Source organism: Leishmania major, chromosome 16 (assembly GCF_000002725.2).
Source record: "Leishmania major strain Friedlin complete genome, chromosome 16".
NCBI lineage: Eukaryota > Euglenozoa > Kinetoplastea > Trypanosomatida > Trypanosomatidae > Leishmania > Leishmania major.
Window position 1 is genome coordinate 21,201 of NC_007257.2, and position 18,310 is coordinate 39,510.

General features: G+C 59.9%; 5 protein-coding genes across 5 annotated transcripts; all 5 read right to left on the reverse strand.

The window, feature by feature from the left end:
* Positions 1–1,915: 1,915 nt before the first annotated feature.
* On the reverse strand, positions 1,916–2,899 carry LMJF_16_0090 (conserved hypothetical protein; the record flags this gene model as incomplete). Its single annotated transcript, XM_001682035.1, has 1 exon — positions 1,916–2,899. The coding sequence occupies one exon, from the start codon at positions 2,897–2,899 to the stop codon at positions 1,916–1,918; it is 984 nt and encodes a 327-aa protein (XP_001682087.1).
* Positions 2,900–3,918: 1,019 nt separating this feature from the next.
* LMJF_16_0100 (conserved hypothetical protein) lies at positions 3,919–6,015 on the reverse strand (the record flags this gene model as incomplete). Its single annotated transcript, XM_001682036.1, has 1 exon — positions 3,919–6,015. One exon carries the CDS (start codon positions 6,013–6,015, stop codon positions 3,919–3,921), a length of 2,097 nt encoding a protein of 698 aa, XP_001682088.1.
* A 2,155-nt stretch (positions 6,016–8,170) lies between these two features.
* On the reverse strand, positions 8,171–10,651 carry LMJF_16_0110 (conserved hypothetical protein; the record flags this gene model as incomplete). The annotated part of the gene is made up of 1 exon (XM_001682037.1): positions 8,171–10,651. One exon carries the CDS (start codon positions 10,649–10,651, stop codon positions 8,171–8,173), a length of 2,481 nt encoding a protein of 826 aa, XP_001682089.1.
* An 803-nt stretch (positions 10,652–11,454) lies between these two features.
* On the reverse strand, positions 11,455–13,815 carry LMJF_16_0120 (conserved hypothetical protein; the record flags this gene model as incomplete). Its single annotated transcript, XM_001682038.1, has 1 exon — positions 11,455–13,815. The coding sequence occupies one exon, from the start codon at positions 13,813–13,815 to the stop codon at positions 11,455–11,457; it is 2,361 nt and encodes a 786-aa protein (XP_001682090.1).
* Positions 13,816–14,639: 824 nt separating this feature from the next.
* Positions 14,640–15,266, reverse strand: LMJF_16_0130 (hypothetical protein; the record flags this gene model as incomplete). The annotated part of the gene is made up of 1 exon (XM_001682039.1): positions 14,640–15,266. The coding sequence occupies one exon, from the start codon at positions 15,264–15,266 to the stop codon at positions 14,640–14,642; it is 627 nt and encodes a 208-aa protein (XP_001682091.1).
* Positions 15,267–18,310: the final 3,044 nt, after the last annotated feature.

Consider the following 18,310-nt stretch of genomic DNA (forward strand, 5'->3'; position numbering starts at 1 on the left):
ACACACGCGCTACAGCAACGCAGCGACCCTCTCATCCGAGAGCACGGCCTCTGCCCCAAGCTCTGTCGGCGCACCCACCCGCTCCGCAGGTCGCCGCACAGACGCTCCCACATCATGCCGGTCGCTACCTCGTGCAATTCCCCCCCCCGGCGTGGCGCAGGCCCCCCCCACACACACACACACACGCCAGCAGTAGGCAGTGTGAGGGCCGGGTGGGATACGCTCGAGGCGCATGGTCGCATTGCACACCACATAGATATGGCACAAACGTGCTCACACTGTCGCGGTCGCCGCGACGCACAACGCCATCCACGACCGGACCGCGGACAGCAGCAGCGATGCATCGCACTCACCTCCCCCCCTCCCTCCCCGTACGCCGTCGACACCTTCACCCTGTCGCCAAGAGAAGTGGCTCGACACTGGCAGGGATAGAAGAGGGAGGAGGGGCTGCTCGACTTCTCTACACAGGTAGAGAGATTGGGGAAGGGAGGGGGTGCACTGGACCCTCAGCGCATGGCATCAGGGGACAGCAAATAGGAAAAAGATTGGAAGAGGAGGAAATCGAAGCGCAAGCAACACTAAAGCGGTGAGCGAAAAGAATTCAGGTGCAGACGCGCGAAGATGAAGATAAGCGGGAAAGAGGAGGGGGCAAGGCTGTCAATGTGAAGGTGGCCTGTGAAACATGCACGGATCGTTGTAATGCATGCACGGCTGATCATCCCCCCCCAGCGCGCCTCTCCTCCCATCCGATATGGCGCATACAAAACCCCTTGTCATTCGTTGTGAGCTGCTGCACCACATGTGTTCGAACACAAATCGCTGTCTTCTTGCATCAGCAGCTGAGCTTCCGTTTGGTAGGCACGTTCAAATTCGTCATTGATTGCCTCGGCACGCTCCTCGCACTTCAGCTTCTCAGCCGGTGAACACCTCTGGTACGACCGGGTTAACGCAGATGCGTCGCTGTACTGCGTGTAGGAGGAGAACCTGCTGCGCTGGCTGAGCGCATACAGGTCGCCAGGGGACATGAAGGCAAGCCACCGCGCGCTCTGTTGCAACATCGGGACTGAGTACGGCGGGCGGGAGAGAGAGCGAGAGGGAAGGGGGCAGGGCAGGCAGCGATTCTATAGGAGGGGGGAGAGTATATAGCCGAGAGAATCGAAGAGGTGTGGAGACGCACACAAACACTGCAATTTGTGTTCGCTGAAACGCGTTGACACCAGAAAGGCACGCGTGCTGCTCACGTGCCAACGACACAAGCACCGACACTTTACACGGAAGGTCAATGGAGAATGTCCGTGCCTGCAAGACCGTCAGAGCAGAGAGGAGGGCATTCGTGATCACCACGCGCGCCGTGCAGACAACAGCGTGGAACCCAATCACTCCATGTGGAAAGTGCCGCAGAGGAGCGAGGTAGGTTTATGGGGAGAAAAAAGAGTAGAAGGGAATGCGATGTGGAGGGAAGTAGCAGCAACACAGCATGGGGAGGGAGGCGGACAGGGAGGGGGGACGGGCTCGCGCACCGTTGCCGTGTGGGTGGAGCGTGGGGGTAGAGCGGCTCCGAAGCTGCAGGAGGAGAAGGTGAGTGGGGTTCTCTCACGCTTTCGTCTCCCCTTCCCGCCCCCCCCCCCCACGCACAGATGCACAAATTGTTTTCCGTGAAAGTAGAACAAGTTTTCCACAAGGACAAAAAAAAAATCAGGATGCGCTTGGCGGAACCAACAAACAAACAAAGCATGAGGAAGCAGTCGTAACGCAGCAGAAACCAACAGGGGGGAAGTATGGGCAGAGGTGGACCACACACACACACACACACACTCGCCAAGCCGTGTGCAGTTTTCAGAACGTTGCCCGGGCATCAGCAAAGCGTGGAACACAGTGGACTGAATCGGCGGCGAGGAGCGGGTGAGGGCTACCGTCATGAAAGCGATGGTAGCAGCAAGCATCTCTCGCACTGACGCTCAGGTGTCTCGAGGACGTCTTCTGATGTGACAATGCAGTCCGCGGCTATCGCGGGTGAAACCCTTGACGCCGGTGCGCTCGTTCTGTGCGTGGCTCCAATGTTGATAAGAAAAAGTGGCATATCAAGCGAAAAAGTAAGAGGTGGAATATGTGGCAGTATGGAAAGTCCGAGGCGCATCGCGCGGTGCTGTGTGATCCACTGCTGCTCGTGGAGACAGTTGTACTGAAGCGCGAACGACTTCATGCGCACCGCCACCGCAGGTCTGTAGAAACGACCGGCATAATTCACCGGGTCGTAACGGCGGCACGTGAGCGGGGTAAAGCGGCTAGGGTCGACAGTGCCCTCCACGTTGTAGAGCGCCATGGGACGGCAAAGCTCGTTCGCGTGAGAAACGACGCGGTTTCCTGGATTCGAGAGGTGAGCGTCTGTGAACGGTGCGCGATACAGCCACTTCGCCTCAGCCTCCGTTGCCCAGTACCGACTCGCGTTCGCGCGGCTGCCCATTATACGGAGCATGCACTCCTCCGTAGCACTGTCAAATCGCTCGCCATTGGTGCTCAGCGGAAGTGCGTCTGGCGCCGCCCGCGATGCCAGTAGCGCCGCGTTGCGGTCCTTCTCCGCGTTTTCAAGGCCGCGCACGTGGGCCTTCCACCGCTCTCGCAGGACGTCTAGCGGCTCCACAAACTGGGAGCTGTGGTACACACATACGCTCCCGTTAGAGCTCTCCAGTCGCACCGGTGTAAATGGGCTGTCGGCCAGTGGGAGAGAGAGGCGCTCCACGACAGGAACGGGGACCCAGACGCGGCCAGCCCAACCTCTTGTCTGTGCTATCGCGCACAGAAAGTGATGATGTTCCGCCGAAAATGTGTGACCGCACAGCGTTTGTGACGCCTTCGCTGCCGCTGTGCGGCCGCCTTGTTGTAGACAAGGGTGCGCCATAGAATCCGGGCCGCACGCTGACAATAGCACGGGGAAGGGCCGGCGGAGCCTCCTCGCCTTTCGGGCTTTGTCCTGTTTCTGCTTTGGATTACGAGACACCGAGTTCGATGGCGTGCAAAGAGCTCATGAGGCTGCCCCGCTGCAGTGAGTCTGGTCTGCGTACGACAGGCGCTGCGAGTGGCCGCCACGTGGGGAGAGGAAAGAAGACAGGGAGCTGCTCGTGAGTGGCCTTTTTGCGATTACACATGTGCCCATCCGTTGTTGCCGGGGGAGGGGGAGAGAAGAACGGGTGCTTCGTGCCTGACGCGGGCGCCGCGGTGCATACGGCTCGCTGTAGCCTCCATGAGGCCGTCAAACGACAGAAGACAACGGGAAGCAGATGGCTCCCGTGCGGTGCAGGCATGGCGGTGCAGCTGAGAGCGAGTGACCGTCTCTGATGTCGCTCGCTGCTCTCTCCTTGTGCGTTCTCGTCCCGTTAACGTTTTCTTTGGCACTGCATGCATCGATTAATGTGCGGTGTGGGTACCTCTCGAATTTTGTGCCTTGGGGCGCACTCTTCTCTTGTGCTTCCTCCCTCACTACCCATCAGCAATGCCTGCATTGCAGGAGGTCCAGCGTCGTTAGGGACATTGTGCGAAGCCGCTGACAGACATCCCGGGGCTCTATGGTGCATTAAATGGTAGGACGCAGCAACGAGTGAGAGGTGGGGGGGGGGGGCACAGAGCCAAAGGCGCAGCAAAGGAGAAAAACAACGGGGGAGCGGGGATACGGTGTGCGGTGGCACTTGCGAGGCAGGCGAGGAGTGGGGAGGCCTGTCGGAGGATGCGCGCAGCATCAACCGAGATCTTCGGAAAGGCCCAAAACACATGTGCGCACAAGAGCGCGTGCCTTACCCGTCACCCGCAAACTGACGCATATGTACAACAGCCGCTGCGGCTGCGTCCTCGTCCAAGCGGCAGCATTCTTCATGCGTCTTTCTCCGAGCCCCTCCCACCACCCGTCCACGCGCAGTCCGACGCTCAGCGGTAGATGGCCCGACCTAGCTGGTAGCAGATGGCTGTCATGGCCGCTAAGTTCAGAATGACCGTCAATAAGACCACAAAGCTGTAGATCATCACAGGGAATATCTCAGGCTCCGTGTCGTTGCTCTCGGAGATGCATCGGCACTGCTGAATGATGTTGCCAGCCTCCGAGTCACTCAGCTTCACACGGTGATACAGCCCGGCGATGTCCATGATGTACAGATGGTGCTGCAGCTCGCGGCGAGTGGAAACGCACACGTACAGGTAGCGATGCAGCAACGCGCCCCAGAAGAGAAAGGTGAAGAACGCGTAGGAGTGGGCGGTGGAGTAGTATCGATCGCGGGGCCTGTTGTTTTGGATCATCAGAAGTGTGTCGGCGATGCCCACAATGAAGACGCACACGAGCGCGAACCAGAAAACGCGCATCGCGGCGGTGCGCGCGCGATGATTGGCGCACGCAGAGGCGTAGAGGATGAGGGAGCGTAGGCTGTACCAGCCTGGAAAGCCGCTGAACACGTTCTCGGCATTGAAGCTCTCGTCGAGGTCGAAGGCCATGCTCGCATGTTTGCTGGGGCTCATGAGGCATCGGCACTCTAAGAAGGCGAGGTTCGTCAGCACATGCAGCTTCGCCCGGATTTCGCGCTGCATGTCCGTGATCTTGAGCACCGAAAACGTCAGCGTCGCCGCAAATAAAAACGTCGCGAAGAAGGCGAGAAGGGCGGCTGTCTTTTGGAAGCCGTTAGAGCCGAACATGTTATGCCCATACCCGCAGCGCGTCGCCGGTGCGGAGAAGCTCATTATCAAGCCCAACACGACGCCGAAGAGCAGCCAGCGGTACTTGTAGTGTCGGTTCATCACCTTGCCTTTGCCATCGTCGTCGTAGGTAAAGATGCAGACGCTCGACTTTGCATCGACCAGACTCGCCGCCAGGGCCGACAGCTTGGGTGTAAGCCGCCGGTCAACCCTCTCCAGCCCGTGTGGAAATCGGAAGAAGCTTATGTAGGACGCTTTCACCAGCGCGACAAGGAGCCACAGCACACAGGGCACGACCATCTCCGGCAGTGTCAGCTTGCCATCTTGCACTTGCCCCAGCGGAACCCGGGAAGCCACAAGAATGATGGCGACGATGTGGCACAACATTCCAAGAGCAATGATGTACATGGAGAAGGACGGTGCGTCGAAGTCGCTGCGCAGCGCAGCCCCACTCACGACGAACTCTCTCTCCTCATGCATCGAGGTAATGCGCAGCGGGGCCACCGGCACCCACGGCAGTGACAAAAAAGGAAAGAGAAAGATGAAGCAGCGCAGCGTGAAGCGGCAGACAGAAAAGATCTCGTTTGGGGCGGGCGCCGCGCAGGCGAAAACTGTGGCAGGGGAGCCGTACTGTGTGACGATGCCATGCGCGCTGCTCTTCGCCTCGCCGTCCGCAAGGGACGCGTTAGGGCGGTATCGGACGCTCGTGAAACTCTGATTTCCTGCATCGAAGCTAGGCATCACAGTGAGGTGCTGTGGGGGCGCTGTGGGTGTGCCGTTCGGGCCCGTGCTAGAGCTGAGGATATCAAGAGGTGCCTGCAGTGCTGCGCCTTCGGGCGACGCAGAGAGCACGAGTTTTGTTGGATTGCTTGCAGCTCCCCAGAGGTACTCGTTGACTTGCTTTACAATGGTCGCGAAGAGGGCTGCGCGGGCACGCTGGAGTACCTCGGGTGCTTTGGTGTGCGTCTCACTCACCCGATTGCCGTCTTTCCAGACCCCACAGATCTCGCGCCCTTGACGGCTGTACACACCCTTGTAGATGGTCGAGTCCCTGAACTCGCCGCTGAAACACTCGCCCGTCGCGAAGAACATCGTGCCCGGCCCCTCCATCAGCCCTGAGCGGAACTGGCCAACGAAGATGTTGCCGGAAGGGTAGTAGCACACCCCAAGGCCGTGGCGTTCGCCATTTAGCCATTCGCCTTCGTAGATAGCGCCGTTGCTGTACTGCAAGTACCCTACCCCGGTGCGCTCCGAGACGTCTGCCACCGCCGCAAAGTCAGGCAGCAGGCTGCAACCCCTGAAGTCCGTGTGCACTTCACTCATCGCCGACTCCGTCGACATGGCGCTGCGGGCAGATTCACCGGCACCGCAACAAGTTCCCGAAGAGGACGCCAGGCAGAGATAAAGAGATGAAAATGACAGCACAGAGTGCACAACGCAGGGTCTGAGTACCGCCACAAAGGAACAACACGCAGGATCGAAAGAATGAGCAGCCGAAGGAAAAGAGGCAGTCGTGGAAGCAGGGACGTGGTGCGCAACTCGCTGGCAGGCAAGCCGAGACAGCGAGAGAGGAAACAAAAAGCCGCCAATGTATAAGCAGCGGCAACCATGTGATTCAGCAGCGCACGTGACAGCGAGTTGTACTTGTGGCACGCACTCCAGTGCAGGGTTACGTCACGTATCCCTCCCCTCCCCCTACTTGGTTTTGTTTTCTTTTCTGTGTTTTGTTACTTTTGTTTGATCTGTGCAGGACACGAGCGCGCAGACGTTCACGCGCGCACTTGGTAAGCGCCAGCAAGTCACAGTTGCACATAACAACGTTAGTACCCTTACCTGCGCCTGTGCAGGTGTCGGTGTGTCTGTGTCGTCGAACAACTCCACTCAGCCGAGAACGGCGATTCGGAAAGCCCTACAAGTTCTCCATATGCGGCCACCACGAGGCGACGGGCAAGTGAGCGCGGGGGTGAGATGGGGGAAGGAGAGGCCGCCGTCTCGATGGAGTGAAATGGCCGGCAGGCGAGCATTGCAGGATAGCCGAGACAATCCATCTCGGCAGACTGTTGCTGTGGCGGCGCAGCCTCAGCAAAATAGGCATGCGCCCAGAGCCAGGCAAACGCAGACGTCCTGCACCTTCGGAAATTCCGCCTAGGCGTCAGAAAGCACCTGTCGAATCGACCGCTGCGTCGCTTCTCGTGAAAAAACAGTGCCAGGATCACTGCACTCGCACTTTCCAACGACTCAGCCGCACTTATTCCACTTTCCTTCGTTCTTTGTCCTCCAGTTACATCCAGGTACGCTCTGCGTTCGCACAAGAACCCACACGCGCCGCAAGCGCGAGAACGCATAGAAGGCTTCCAAGCACACGCAGCCAACGCCCACCAGAACGGAAACACACAGAGAGACACACACGCACCGCACAAGCGTTCGTGCAAGACGCACGCATGCAACATGCATGACGACGCGATAGGCCAGGCGAAGACGAGTGCAGAAGAGTGCACCGACGAAAGAGGCACCATGACAGTCACGCACGCTGATCGGTTGCGCTGCTTGATTCCGTCAGCAAAGCAAAGCATGCACGTGGAAAACATCATTAAGGAAAGCAAAAAAAAGTAGAAAAAATCGTTTTCGGAGCTGCTCCGTGTGTGTGTGTGCGTGTACTTCGCGTGTTTAACGGAGACTTTCGGTTTGGTTTGTGCTGTCGATATTCGGTTACACTTGCGCGCACACATCGCCTTCGCGCTCTCCCGCGCCTAGGCCGTCACATGCACATAGATACCGGGGCACAGACCGGCAGAAGTTGATCAACGACGGGAGAGGTAGCGTGAGGGGCGGCGGAATTCAGCCTTTTCCGGCTCACCTTTTGGTTGCCGCTCCCTTAAGAGTCCCCCACCCCACCCCTCTCACGAGTTAATGCCATATGAATGCTGCCCACAGGCGGCGCTCCGCCCGTTCATTCGTCTATGGCCTTTTAGTTCACAGGGAGAGCGTGCGCAAGCCGATGGTCTCCTGTCGTCTTCGTTTTGTTGTGTGTGGGGGAGGGGGGGTTCGTCTGGAGAAGGTGGTCTGCCGTGTGGAGCGGCGTTCCTCGTCGATCGGGGGTAGAAAGTGGCTGTGTCGGCCTTTGAGTTCACTGCGTCCACCCTCTCTGCTATCCACCCGCCTTCCACTGCCACTTTGCCATTGCCTCCTCCCCCCTCCTACCCCCCACCCACACACACATAGAGAGAGAGAGAGAGCGAGAGAATAGGTGGCCGGCACCGCTCTGTCTGCAATGCGCTTCGGCCAGGGGCCGCTGCAAAGCTGCTGCAGGGCGTATCCAGAAAGGAGGAAAGGGTCGGTGGGCGGTGGGTGGCGAGGGGAGGAGGAGGAGGCTGCAACACGTGACAGGGGGAGAAACGGTGAAATTGCTTCCCCCTTAGCGCTTCGCAGCGCTGGCTCCCTCCCATCGAGCTCCTGCCAAAGTGGCAACCATGCGGTGAATTCGCATAGGGCCTGCTCACAGCTTCGCTGCCGTGCGGCTATGGAGGACGTCGATTCCACGCTTCGCCAGCTGATCTGCCTGCGCAATGCTGCGAGAATCGGAGTAGCGCTTCGCATGCGGCGAAATGGTGCTAGACACGATGTCGGTAATGAGCATCGTGGCCTGCTGAAGGCAGAGGCTGGCCAGGTACACCTTGAAGATATCGTCGCGGCGGCGACGGTCGAGGTGCAGCATGTAGCCGCGCGCACTGCAGTACATCTCCAGGAGGTCGCTCGGAGACGGAAAGATCATCTGGATATCGTGTGATGCGTCGTAGATGCCCTCGGGCTGCCTGAGGAAGCAGAACATTGACGCCGATGCGACGTCGACGAGCGGGTCGCCGAGTCGAGTGAACTTGAATTGCACCACGCCAATCAGATGCGGCGGGTACTTTGCACGACCCTCCAGTGAGCGGTGTGTGAAGAGTACCGAGGATAGGTTGAAGTTGCCGTGCAGGGCGACGAGGCGGTCCGGCATTGGGATCATCTGGTGCGACAGCTGCGTCTGGTCAAAGCAGGCCAAAACGCCACGCGACAGCTCCTCCACGGTGGCGGAGCGCAGCTGCACACCGAAGCGGCCAGCGGTGCCGCTCTTGGACAGCGCCAACTTGTACATCTCGATGCTTTCCTGCACCATGGCCAGCAGCGGGTGCTTGTGCCGCTTTGTGCGCCGCATCTCTTCCTCCGCCTGCTTCATGAAGGGCGGCAGCGGCGAATTATGCAGCATCGAGAGCACTGCAATCGCCTGCTTGTAGAACAGCTTGGGCCGGAGCTCCACATTGATCGACACACGTCGCAGGGAGTAAGGCCGGCGAATGCGCGGCTGAATCAGCTGCGAAATGGCGTTGATGTTCTCACCGTCGCGGTATCGGCGGAGGAAGAAGCGGCGTCCACACACAGCGTAGGAGTCGCAGTACAACAGGGGCGTTGGGATCTGCAGCCCCGGTGACGTTTCGTAGAGGTGCGCCATTGTCTCGTACTCGCGGCGGATGTCCGCGGAGCCGTACGGAGACGGGCCGCGCGGCTGAATTCGCAAGATGTAGCTGCCGGTGCGCAGCGTCAGCCGGTACGACTCAAAGAAGCGACTGCCTTCGACGTACTCGAAGAGGACGGGGCCGGCCGAAGTGGCCAGGCCTGGCTGTGTGCGCAGATTCATGCTTGCCCCTGGCCGCGGCGGGATCTTCAGGGGAAAGAGGTGAGGAAGGTGCTGCGCGCAGTAGAAAAGAATACGCTCTTGGTCCTCGTCGTCCATGCGGTAGCGGTCTTTTTCGAGAGTGCTCACCGGCGAGCACAGATCGTTCGGTGGCGGTCCGACAAAGAGCAAATTGTTGCTGTAGTTGTGCAGCTCCTCCGTCACCCACGAGGTGGGCCTGCCGTCTGGGGTCCTCGATGGCCTGAACATCGGGGCGATGTCCTTCTCTACGCCGGCCACCACCTCAGCCCAGAAAGGGTCTTTCTCCGCGACCATTTTCAAAGCACGCACAACGTCCTTGTACACGTCACACGCGCCATCCTCAATCAGCAAGACCTCTGTGAACGGGTTGCCTGGCAGTCCGCGGGCCACCTCGCAGTGCGCCTCTACGTCGTCAAAGTAGAAGATGTTCGGCTTCATATCGTAGCGCAGTGCCTCGCCGGTGGGGACGCGGCTTGTGCGCACCTCCTCCAGCGCCTGCATGAAGATGTCAGGATAGGGCTTGCGCTTGTGGGAGATGTAGCTCTGCACATATCCATCGAAGAGGCCCGTCACTTGGAAGCTGTTCTGGTAAGAGCCGGCGCTCTCGCCGTACTCGACGGGGCAGATGACCGGGTAGGCAAAGGGGACGGAGTCGGCCACCGAGTACTTCATGGCCGTCACCATACGTCGGTACTGCCCCTCGAACTCCCACGCGTTGCCGATGGCGAAGAGGCGAATCTCCTGCTGGCTCTTGGTGCGCAGGTAGTGCAGCAGGTTCAGCACGTTCTTGCGCGGCGAAACCTTCTCGATGGTGCACAGGAAGGCCTCGACATCCAGCAGCTCGCGGATGTGCACCTGCACGACAGGGTCGCAGAGGAGCGGGAAGCGCTTCTTGAGAGCATCCACCTTCTTGGGAAAGGCAATGTTCATAGCCTCCAGCTCTTCCGGGTTTTGCTTGGAGAGGGCGAGCAGCATAAAATGGATCTCCTCCCTGAACGCTGTGATGAACTCCAGCCGATTCAGTTCGCCCAGCTCCAGTCGCTCGAAGGCACCTTTCAACCCACGCGTGCGCTCTGTGAACTTCGCCACGGTGAAGAAAAAGTTGCTGTACTTCTTCGCCAGAAATGGTACCGGCCGCTCCTGGATGCGCTTCACTATAATGTGCGAGCTAGCGCGCTCGAAGACGCACCGCATCATGTTCTCTGCGAGGCGCCGTGCAGCGGGGAACGGAGATGATGTCAGGACACCCTTCAGGTCCATCATGAGCACGACTTCTTCTGGCATTTCGACCTTCCCTCGTCTTCGCGTTCGCTGGTTGTCGTGTGTGTGTGTGGGGGGGGGGGTGCGTGACTGCACGGTGGTGTTCGCCCAACTTTCTCAGAGAGAGAAAGAGCTGGGGCTATCGACGATGGCGGGGGACGGACTGAGGTAAGAAGCTACTAAAGAGTGCGCGTGGGAGGAGAGCGGAAGGGGGAGGGTAGTGGCCGGGTATACATGAATGTTTCACTAATGTAGACAAGCATAGAGGCGCAGGGGCACACTGGAACTGGCGGGAGAGACCTCCCTTGCGGTCATTCAAGCCGTGTGGTAGCAGTGAAGCGTGCACAGCAACTCTGCAGTCCTGGACAGCACTTCCTTCTCATCTGCCGCAGGGTCTAGACGCCACTTGTCCTCGATTTTGCTTGTGTTTATGCACATTGCCGTGTGTGCCTCGCGAGAACAGACACAGCAACGTCTGTTTCATGTTGATCCTCTGTCCCTTGTGAGCCCTCAGTGAGAACGCACACAGCGAGAGCGAGGCAGGCACGCGGACAAACCTGTCACGTACGTTAAGAGAAAAATCACCTCGCTGCGTTGGTTACCACGGTTACAGTACTGAAGCCTAAAATGCAAGTGCATGCGTGTATGGGGGGGGGGGTATCTGTGATGACTGCCCTCTACACTTCTGTCTTCTTCGTCTGCACAGTAGGTGCGCGCTTGCGTGTGCGGCAGAGGGAGGGAGAACAGCCAGCGCCAAAGGAGCTCACAAAGACGAGTAGGGATCCGGGGTGATGCAGGAGAGGCAACATACGGACGGGGCAAAGGGGTCAGAAAGAAAGCACCTTGGGTGGGGGCGCGTCAAGGCGCACCACCTCCTGCATGCACGTTGCCACCACCTTCACCGACTCGGGCAGCGACGCACACAGGCCATCCCACGCATCCGCCGACCTCAGAAGCGCGTCTGGCAACGCCGGGTTGCCGAGCAGGACGGCTAGACACTCCGCAATGCACCGCGCCGTGAAGATACTACGAAGGTTGGCGGGGGCCGAGACACCAGTCTTCTCCCGTGCCACGTAGCGAGAGCATAAGACGCAAAGAGCCTGCGCCTCCTCTGGACGGCAACGCGACGCGGAAGAGCCCACGCGCGGCGGGGAAGGGGAAGAAGCTGATGTGCTGCCCTCGGCGTGGTAGCAAAGGTGTGGAAAGAGCGAGAGAGCGGCATCTCGCCACAGTGTCATGGGAACGACACCGCCGTACTCGCCGAACGCTAGCGCCTCAAGCCACGTTGTTGTCTCCTCGCTGGCCTGCTGCGCGGCCCCTGCCTCTAGGTCAGGCACTTGCAGGACGCACAGCGCTCCTCGCATGACTACGCCGCGCAGGCGGCGCCACTCGCTCGACTCCTTGGAACTCGTGTGCGCGGGCTCCGGCCATCGGCACAGGCAAAGTACCATCCGCCCCAGCGCCCCACGGTGCACAACAGAGCCGTAGGACAGTCGCGAGAGCAGCAGAAGAAATCGCAGCGCCGCCGTCCCGCTCCCTCCGGCCGTCCCGCCACCTCCATGCGCGGCGCAGTAGAGGTCATCCATGTGCATCAGGTGCTCTGCATCAAGGACCTCGGACGCCCACGCAACCACATCGTCGGGACAGAGGTCGTAATTCGGCGTGTGGGTCAGCATGCGCAAACATGCACGAACGATGCGCCGCGCGCCCTCCTCCCGCGCCACGCTCGTGCCTGGAGTGCGATGAGAAAGGTGCAGCACAGCCGTAGCCGCCACAAGAATGTTGACGGCATCACCGCTCTCCGTCGGCGGGTTCTGCACGCCGTGCGGTGCCGCCGTTGCATCCAGGCAAACAGGCTTCGGTGCGGCATCCTGTCGCATTTGAGATGCCGCCTTCTGCGTCCTGGGCTGGGGGCGAGAGAGGCTCGCAATCACATGGCCGCCGGGCGTCACGCCCGTGATGGTCTCGAGCAGCTGCGTCACGTAATCGGCTGCGTGCTCCACCTGTACCTCCAGGCCGGAGACCGTGCCGAGAATCGGCACCTCATGCGCCTGCAGGCGCTTCAGCGAGGTTGCCCACGCAGCCAGATGCGGTGGGTCAAGCCACTCCTGCGCGGCTGCGTGCTCAGCCGCGTCGGGGTCCGCAGCGACGTCGAGTGCGCGCTGCCTGGCAGCAGCGGAGATGCACTCAGCGTAGCGCACAAGAGTCTGGCTCTCAAGGACATCGTCCTCGGCGCACCGTCGCACAAATGGCAGCGTCGCGATGCTCAGGATTTCAATGAGTGCCTCCAACGACAACTCCCCCGACGTGGCAGCCTTGAAGAGACATCTACCCTCTGCCATGGGCTGCAGCACCACCGTGCGGAGGGCAGCGAAGACATCGCGTATTGCCGCTGCCTCGTCGCTGCTCTCGCTCGAGTCTTTGTTTGCCTCTTGCGGATGCGCACGCGCCACAGCCTCGATGAGGGGCTCAAGGTTCCGTGTCAGCAGAAACCAACCAAAGACACAAGCATCTAGCGTCACCGTCTCGCCCACTCGGGCATCGCGCAGGCGCTCGTAGAGCTGCCATAGTGTCGTGTGAAAGTCAGCGTCTTGACGGGCGCGCCGCTGGAGGGAAGCGTTTCCTGTGTAACGTGGACTGTGTAGAAGGCTCTGGAGGCGCTGCACCTCCTCTATGAGTTCCTGCAGACTCACCGCAGTCCACCCGCTCGACGACGTGGATGAATTCACTGAAACGGTGGCCGGCTGCAGCCGGGTCGAGGCGTCCCTCGCGGCGAAGAAGTAGTCTGGCACGTCGATCTCGGATGCGGGCTCCGCAAGTTTTTGTGCTTTTGATATGCGACAGTCAGTGACGTCGTCGAGAGTCGCTATGTAGCCAGCACGCTCCGCCACGTGCTCTGCCGTCGTCTTTACCCGCTCCACCAGCGATAAGGTGCGCGACTTCTTCACCTTTTCCTCCAACGGGCGGCTCCAGCTAGTAGGATCGTACGTGAAGTGCTGGTGCGGGCGAAACACATGATGTGCCGACCACCGAAAGGCGTTTTGGCGGTCTTGAATCTCCTGCGAGTAACTTCTGTCAGGACTGTGGTGGCGGTGAATACACCGTGCCCCGCAACGGAGGGCCGCGGAAGTGCTCGGTAGGGTGCCAATGCCGCAGACCCGCGGTGGATGGGTACGAGCAACCCGCATGGCGCGGACACGTGTGCGACGCGCACGGCAGCCTCTCGAGCACCGTTGTGTCTTCGCAAAGAGTGCCCTCAGAAAGGAAGACAGAGGCGGAAACCGCCACAAGCCGTCGGGTGCCTATGCAGGTCGAGATGAGGGACTGTCGACCGACAGTAGCGGGGAGACTGACAGAGTAACAAAGAGATGGTACAATAAGAAGGAAGAGGTGGCGGTGATGTGCGGAGGACAGAGGAAGGAGTCTGCCATTCGCTGAGGAAAGTGGGCTCGCCGTGCGTGGTGGCGCGTGCGATCCCTCGGCGGGAGAACACGATACCACCAACGGTACGCTCCACCCGTCTTCTTTTCTCCGCGCTACGCCTGTCATCAAAACGCCAGCGGTTTTGCAAAGGCCTCACCTCAGAACGAGTCTGTACGGGTGCGTGCTCGCCTGCCGCGCACTTTCAGGCGGCATGTCAGGCGTCAGGGCGAGGAGGGTGTTCCTCGCAGGGCGACAGGTCCCCATCCCGATTCGGTGCCACCTGCTGATTATACGCTTCTTCTTTGTCCATTGTGTGCCATGGTGCACATGACGAGAAACACGATGCGTGCCGCTGAGCGGACACGTGAGCGTTGGCGCTACGCACGGACAGGCGCGCATCCGTCTGTGCGTCTGGGTGTGGGTGCTTGTGTAGCTCGCGTGCAAACGGTGAGAGATACAAACACGCGCACGCGTGCCAACAAGGCGTGAGACCCCCTCCCCTCGCCAAGTGCAGCCGACGCGGTGGGCAGCTCAAAGAACAGACGCTCGTCAGCGAGACCTGACTGCGACGGGTATACGTCGATGGCGTTCACGTTGGGCGAAAGCGCACCAGTGTGTTCTGCAGCGCTTGCATCTCGACCTCGAACATGGCAAGTGTAGCCGCCCATTCCTCCGTGCGGGCATGGGAGCTTCGCTCCTCGCCATTGATAACGGTAGTGGAGGAGGTCGCGTGCGGTGCTGCGCCCGAGCTATCACAGTCACGCGCAGGGCATCGACTCGTTTGAGGCGAGAGGCGCGGACGGAAAGTACACTCCTCCACTGCACTCTCGACTACCTGCAGCTTCAGATTTCGCAGTCGTGCGAGTCGCTGTCGTTCACGCTCGGCGGTGCGGGAGAGAAATTTCTGCCAGCAACGCGGCAGTGCCGAAGTTGACGATTGGATCGCTGCGGGCTCATCTCGCTGCACCGACGGCACGCGCGGCGTTGCTGCCACAGCATCCAAGAGTGCACGTCGCGTCGACATGCGCTTGGCGAGCAGCCCCATCGCGGGACGGTAGAGATCCGCGGTGTCATCGGAGCACTGAGCCTTCACAGCGGCTTTGCAGTTCCGTCGTTGAACATGCGCGTAGAAAAAGAGCCGCTCCCCTGCCCCCTCCCCCACCGGCTGTGGGAGCTGCTGCAGTGCATAGGAGAAGTCCGGTTTGGTGCTGCCCATCTCAGCCTCGTGAAACACTCGTCGGCAAAGGAGGTCCTTCAGTGCCAGAGAAGGCGAGCGGCAGTTGAAGCAGCGCCGCCTGATGGGAGCGTCTGCGCTTGGCAGTGAGGGACAGCGCTTCTCTCTCTCTCCACGGCAGCCCACGTGTGCCGATGCGTTCCGATAACCACCCACCCACCCACCCACACACACACACACACACACACCGCCCTCCTGTGAACATGTGTGTTTGCTTTTTCGCTTCCTCGCGTGTTAACACGCCTGTGTTGTCGCTGGCCGTCACCCACCTGTTGTACGCACGCAGAGCCGTCGATCACAAGCACATCGCTCGTGAGACTCAAGTCCAAAGAGAGAAGGCAAGAAAGGGGCGGACAGCAAGGCGCGCTGAGGTGAGTAGTGGCGTGGAGAAGTAAAGAGATGGCGTCTCGCAGGCGCAATGCGGGGCATGAGATTGCTTCCGAGATGGGGTTTGGATAGTCTATGGTGTTGCATCGACGCCGCCACCGCTTTAGATGCAGGCCTCCTCAACACGCACCGCTGCGCTCGAGCCTCCTCCCCCCCCCCACTACTCTTCCCACCATCATCCGCACGGCACCCCTTTCCCACCCCTCAAGAAATGACTGGTCTTTACCTGAAGTTGTCGCTTCAAGCGTCCCCACCGGGTGAATTCAGCTGGAGAAGGTGCGCGCGGCGACATAAAAGAAAGACTGTGAGCAGCACCAGCAAACATGTGTTCCACAGAGACACAAGGCGTGCCGCCCGCCAGCCTCACCCGCTTCCTCGCTCTCCCCCCCCTCCGTCACCAGTCGCTCCGTGAGTTCAGATGAATACCGGCATGTAGGCAGCCTCGCCGATGTTGAAGGTGCACTGATGCCAGCGAAAGGGGATGTAGACGAAGTTGTCACACCTGCAAGCGCACGCATGCACTTCTGCCGACCGTGCAGGTGTGGAGGTTGGCAGGGCGCAGCGAAACCGCGCTCAGCGTCCTGTCTTCTGGGTCATAGCGCAGCTCACTAAGCCACCAGCGCCGACGGTTGTGCAGCACCTCAGTGACGGCCGCACCGCGCGTGTGAAGGGGTACACCGGCGCTGCTGCCTGCAAAACCGAAGCTGAACGCTGGTTTTCGATGCGTGCGCGCGACCTGCGTAGAGGGTTCACGCACACAGAGAACATCTCTGCCCAGGTGCGGTGATGCGGATCGCTAAAGCGATACCAGCACAGGTTGCCGTGCACCCTTCCCACCCGGCTGATGGGCGAACGTAGTTGTGAATGTGGTGTGGCATCGTTGTCTTTGGTAGTCGCGTACGAGCCGCGACTGCCAGCCGGCGATGTGATCTCGTCTTAGCCGTGTGGATCGAGGAGCACGTGCTTCGGCACCGCCTCCTCTGAGCGGCGGTTGTGATGGTCGTCCGTCTCAGCAGGCCGTTAGATGAGCACCGGACAACGTTCCTCATAAACGCGAAAGAAGACTTTGGAGGTCAGCTCGCCGTACGTGACTCCCTCGATGTTGCACTCTCCTGGCTCCAAACCCGTGTACACTGGCGATGCGTCATCACTCCGGCTGTACGCTGGGAGACCGTGCCGCCTTGTGTATGTACCGCTCGCAGCGTCGACGGACAACACTCCAGCTCAGATTATGGGTGCCCCGACCGGTAGAGCAGGCCGACCAGGAACAGTGCCGAGGGTGGCCGTGCGTAGTCGTCCCACCACCACCACCGCAACACCTCATCACCCGGGGCAATGATACACCTTGCACAAGAGGGGAGTGGGCTGAGAAGAAGAGGTTCCAAGCAATCTGCTGCTTCAGTGAGCCATTACCGCAGAGTGCGGCGTTGAGAGAGAAGGCACGCAAACCAGCGATCTCTTCACTGCCACGGATGTGAATGCTGCGGCGCTCATGCGATGCAGAGTGGAAGAATGCGGTGCATGGAGGCCGTCCGACAGCTGCCGTGTCTGTAGGCCGTCGGGGGGAGAGGGGGGCAGAGATGAACGAATAACCATCACAACCGCATATCTAATCAGAGGGCCGCGAAGGGGCCAGCAGAAGTTGGGCTCTTCATGCGAGGAGTCGCACGACGACAGGTGAAGGGGTTAGGCGCGCAGTGGGCTGAGCGAGAGAGGGAGTGAGTGAGTCAGCAAAAGAAAAGATGGGGACGGTATCATGCCGGCATGCACTCGCAGCATGGGCACCGATACCGCGAGATGTGGAGATGGTGAGAGAACAGAAGAAGGCCAAGAGGCACGGTGTGCCTCTGCGTGTATTCCACGACCTCTTGTCTCTTCCTCGAACCCCCCCCTCTACCATGCAACACCGCTCTCTCGAAGAGCGGAGAGGGCGCTGCGGTGCGCAGACGCTATGCGAGCACCTGCAACAGAAGGCACCGGTGCGACGGCCCAACAGTTGCACGAGGGGCCATAACCACGCGCATACGCATGTGCAGCCCAATTCGGCACACTACACATATCTGCGCCTGCCTTGCAGACCCTGTGCCGCTCGGTTGATGTCAGCGGAAGCCATACTTCCTGAGATGGAAAGCCCGTCACCGTGCTCCTTTACAGATGCGTTAAGAGGGAGGAGCGACATACAGAGTCGGGCCAAAGAGGAGATACGACGAGAGAAAGACACACACGGACATACACACATACACCAACTCTCTGCGTGTGCGTATGTGTGTGTGTGTGTGTGTGTGTGTGTGTGTGTGTGAGTGAGGGAGATAGGAAGTGAGAGTGAGGAACGCAGCCCTCCCAGCACAGACGCATACACCGAGAGAGAGAAACACACACACAAAAAAGGAACAAGTTAGTTTTCAGAAACGAAGGAAGGGGACACCGTGACAAGAGCCACAACGGAAGAGGGAGAGAGAGAGAGGCAAAGAAGGAACGCCGGCGCGTCATCGAACCACAGACATACACGAACATGACGAGAGGGAGATGTGATAAAAGGGCTCCGTGCAAAGAAGAAAGGCCCTCCCTCCACCCTAACCCTCCACACACACCCACACGCTCATACATCCATACAAGCATAAGCCCACGCAAGCATGTCT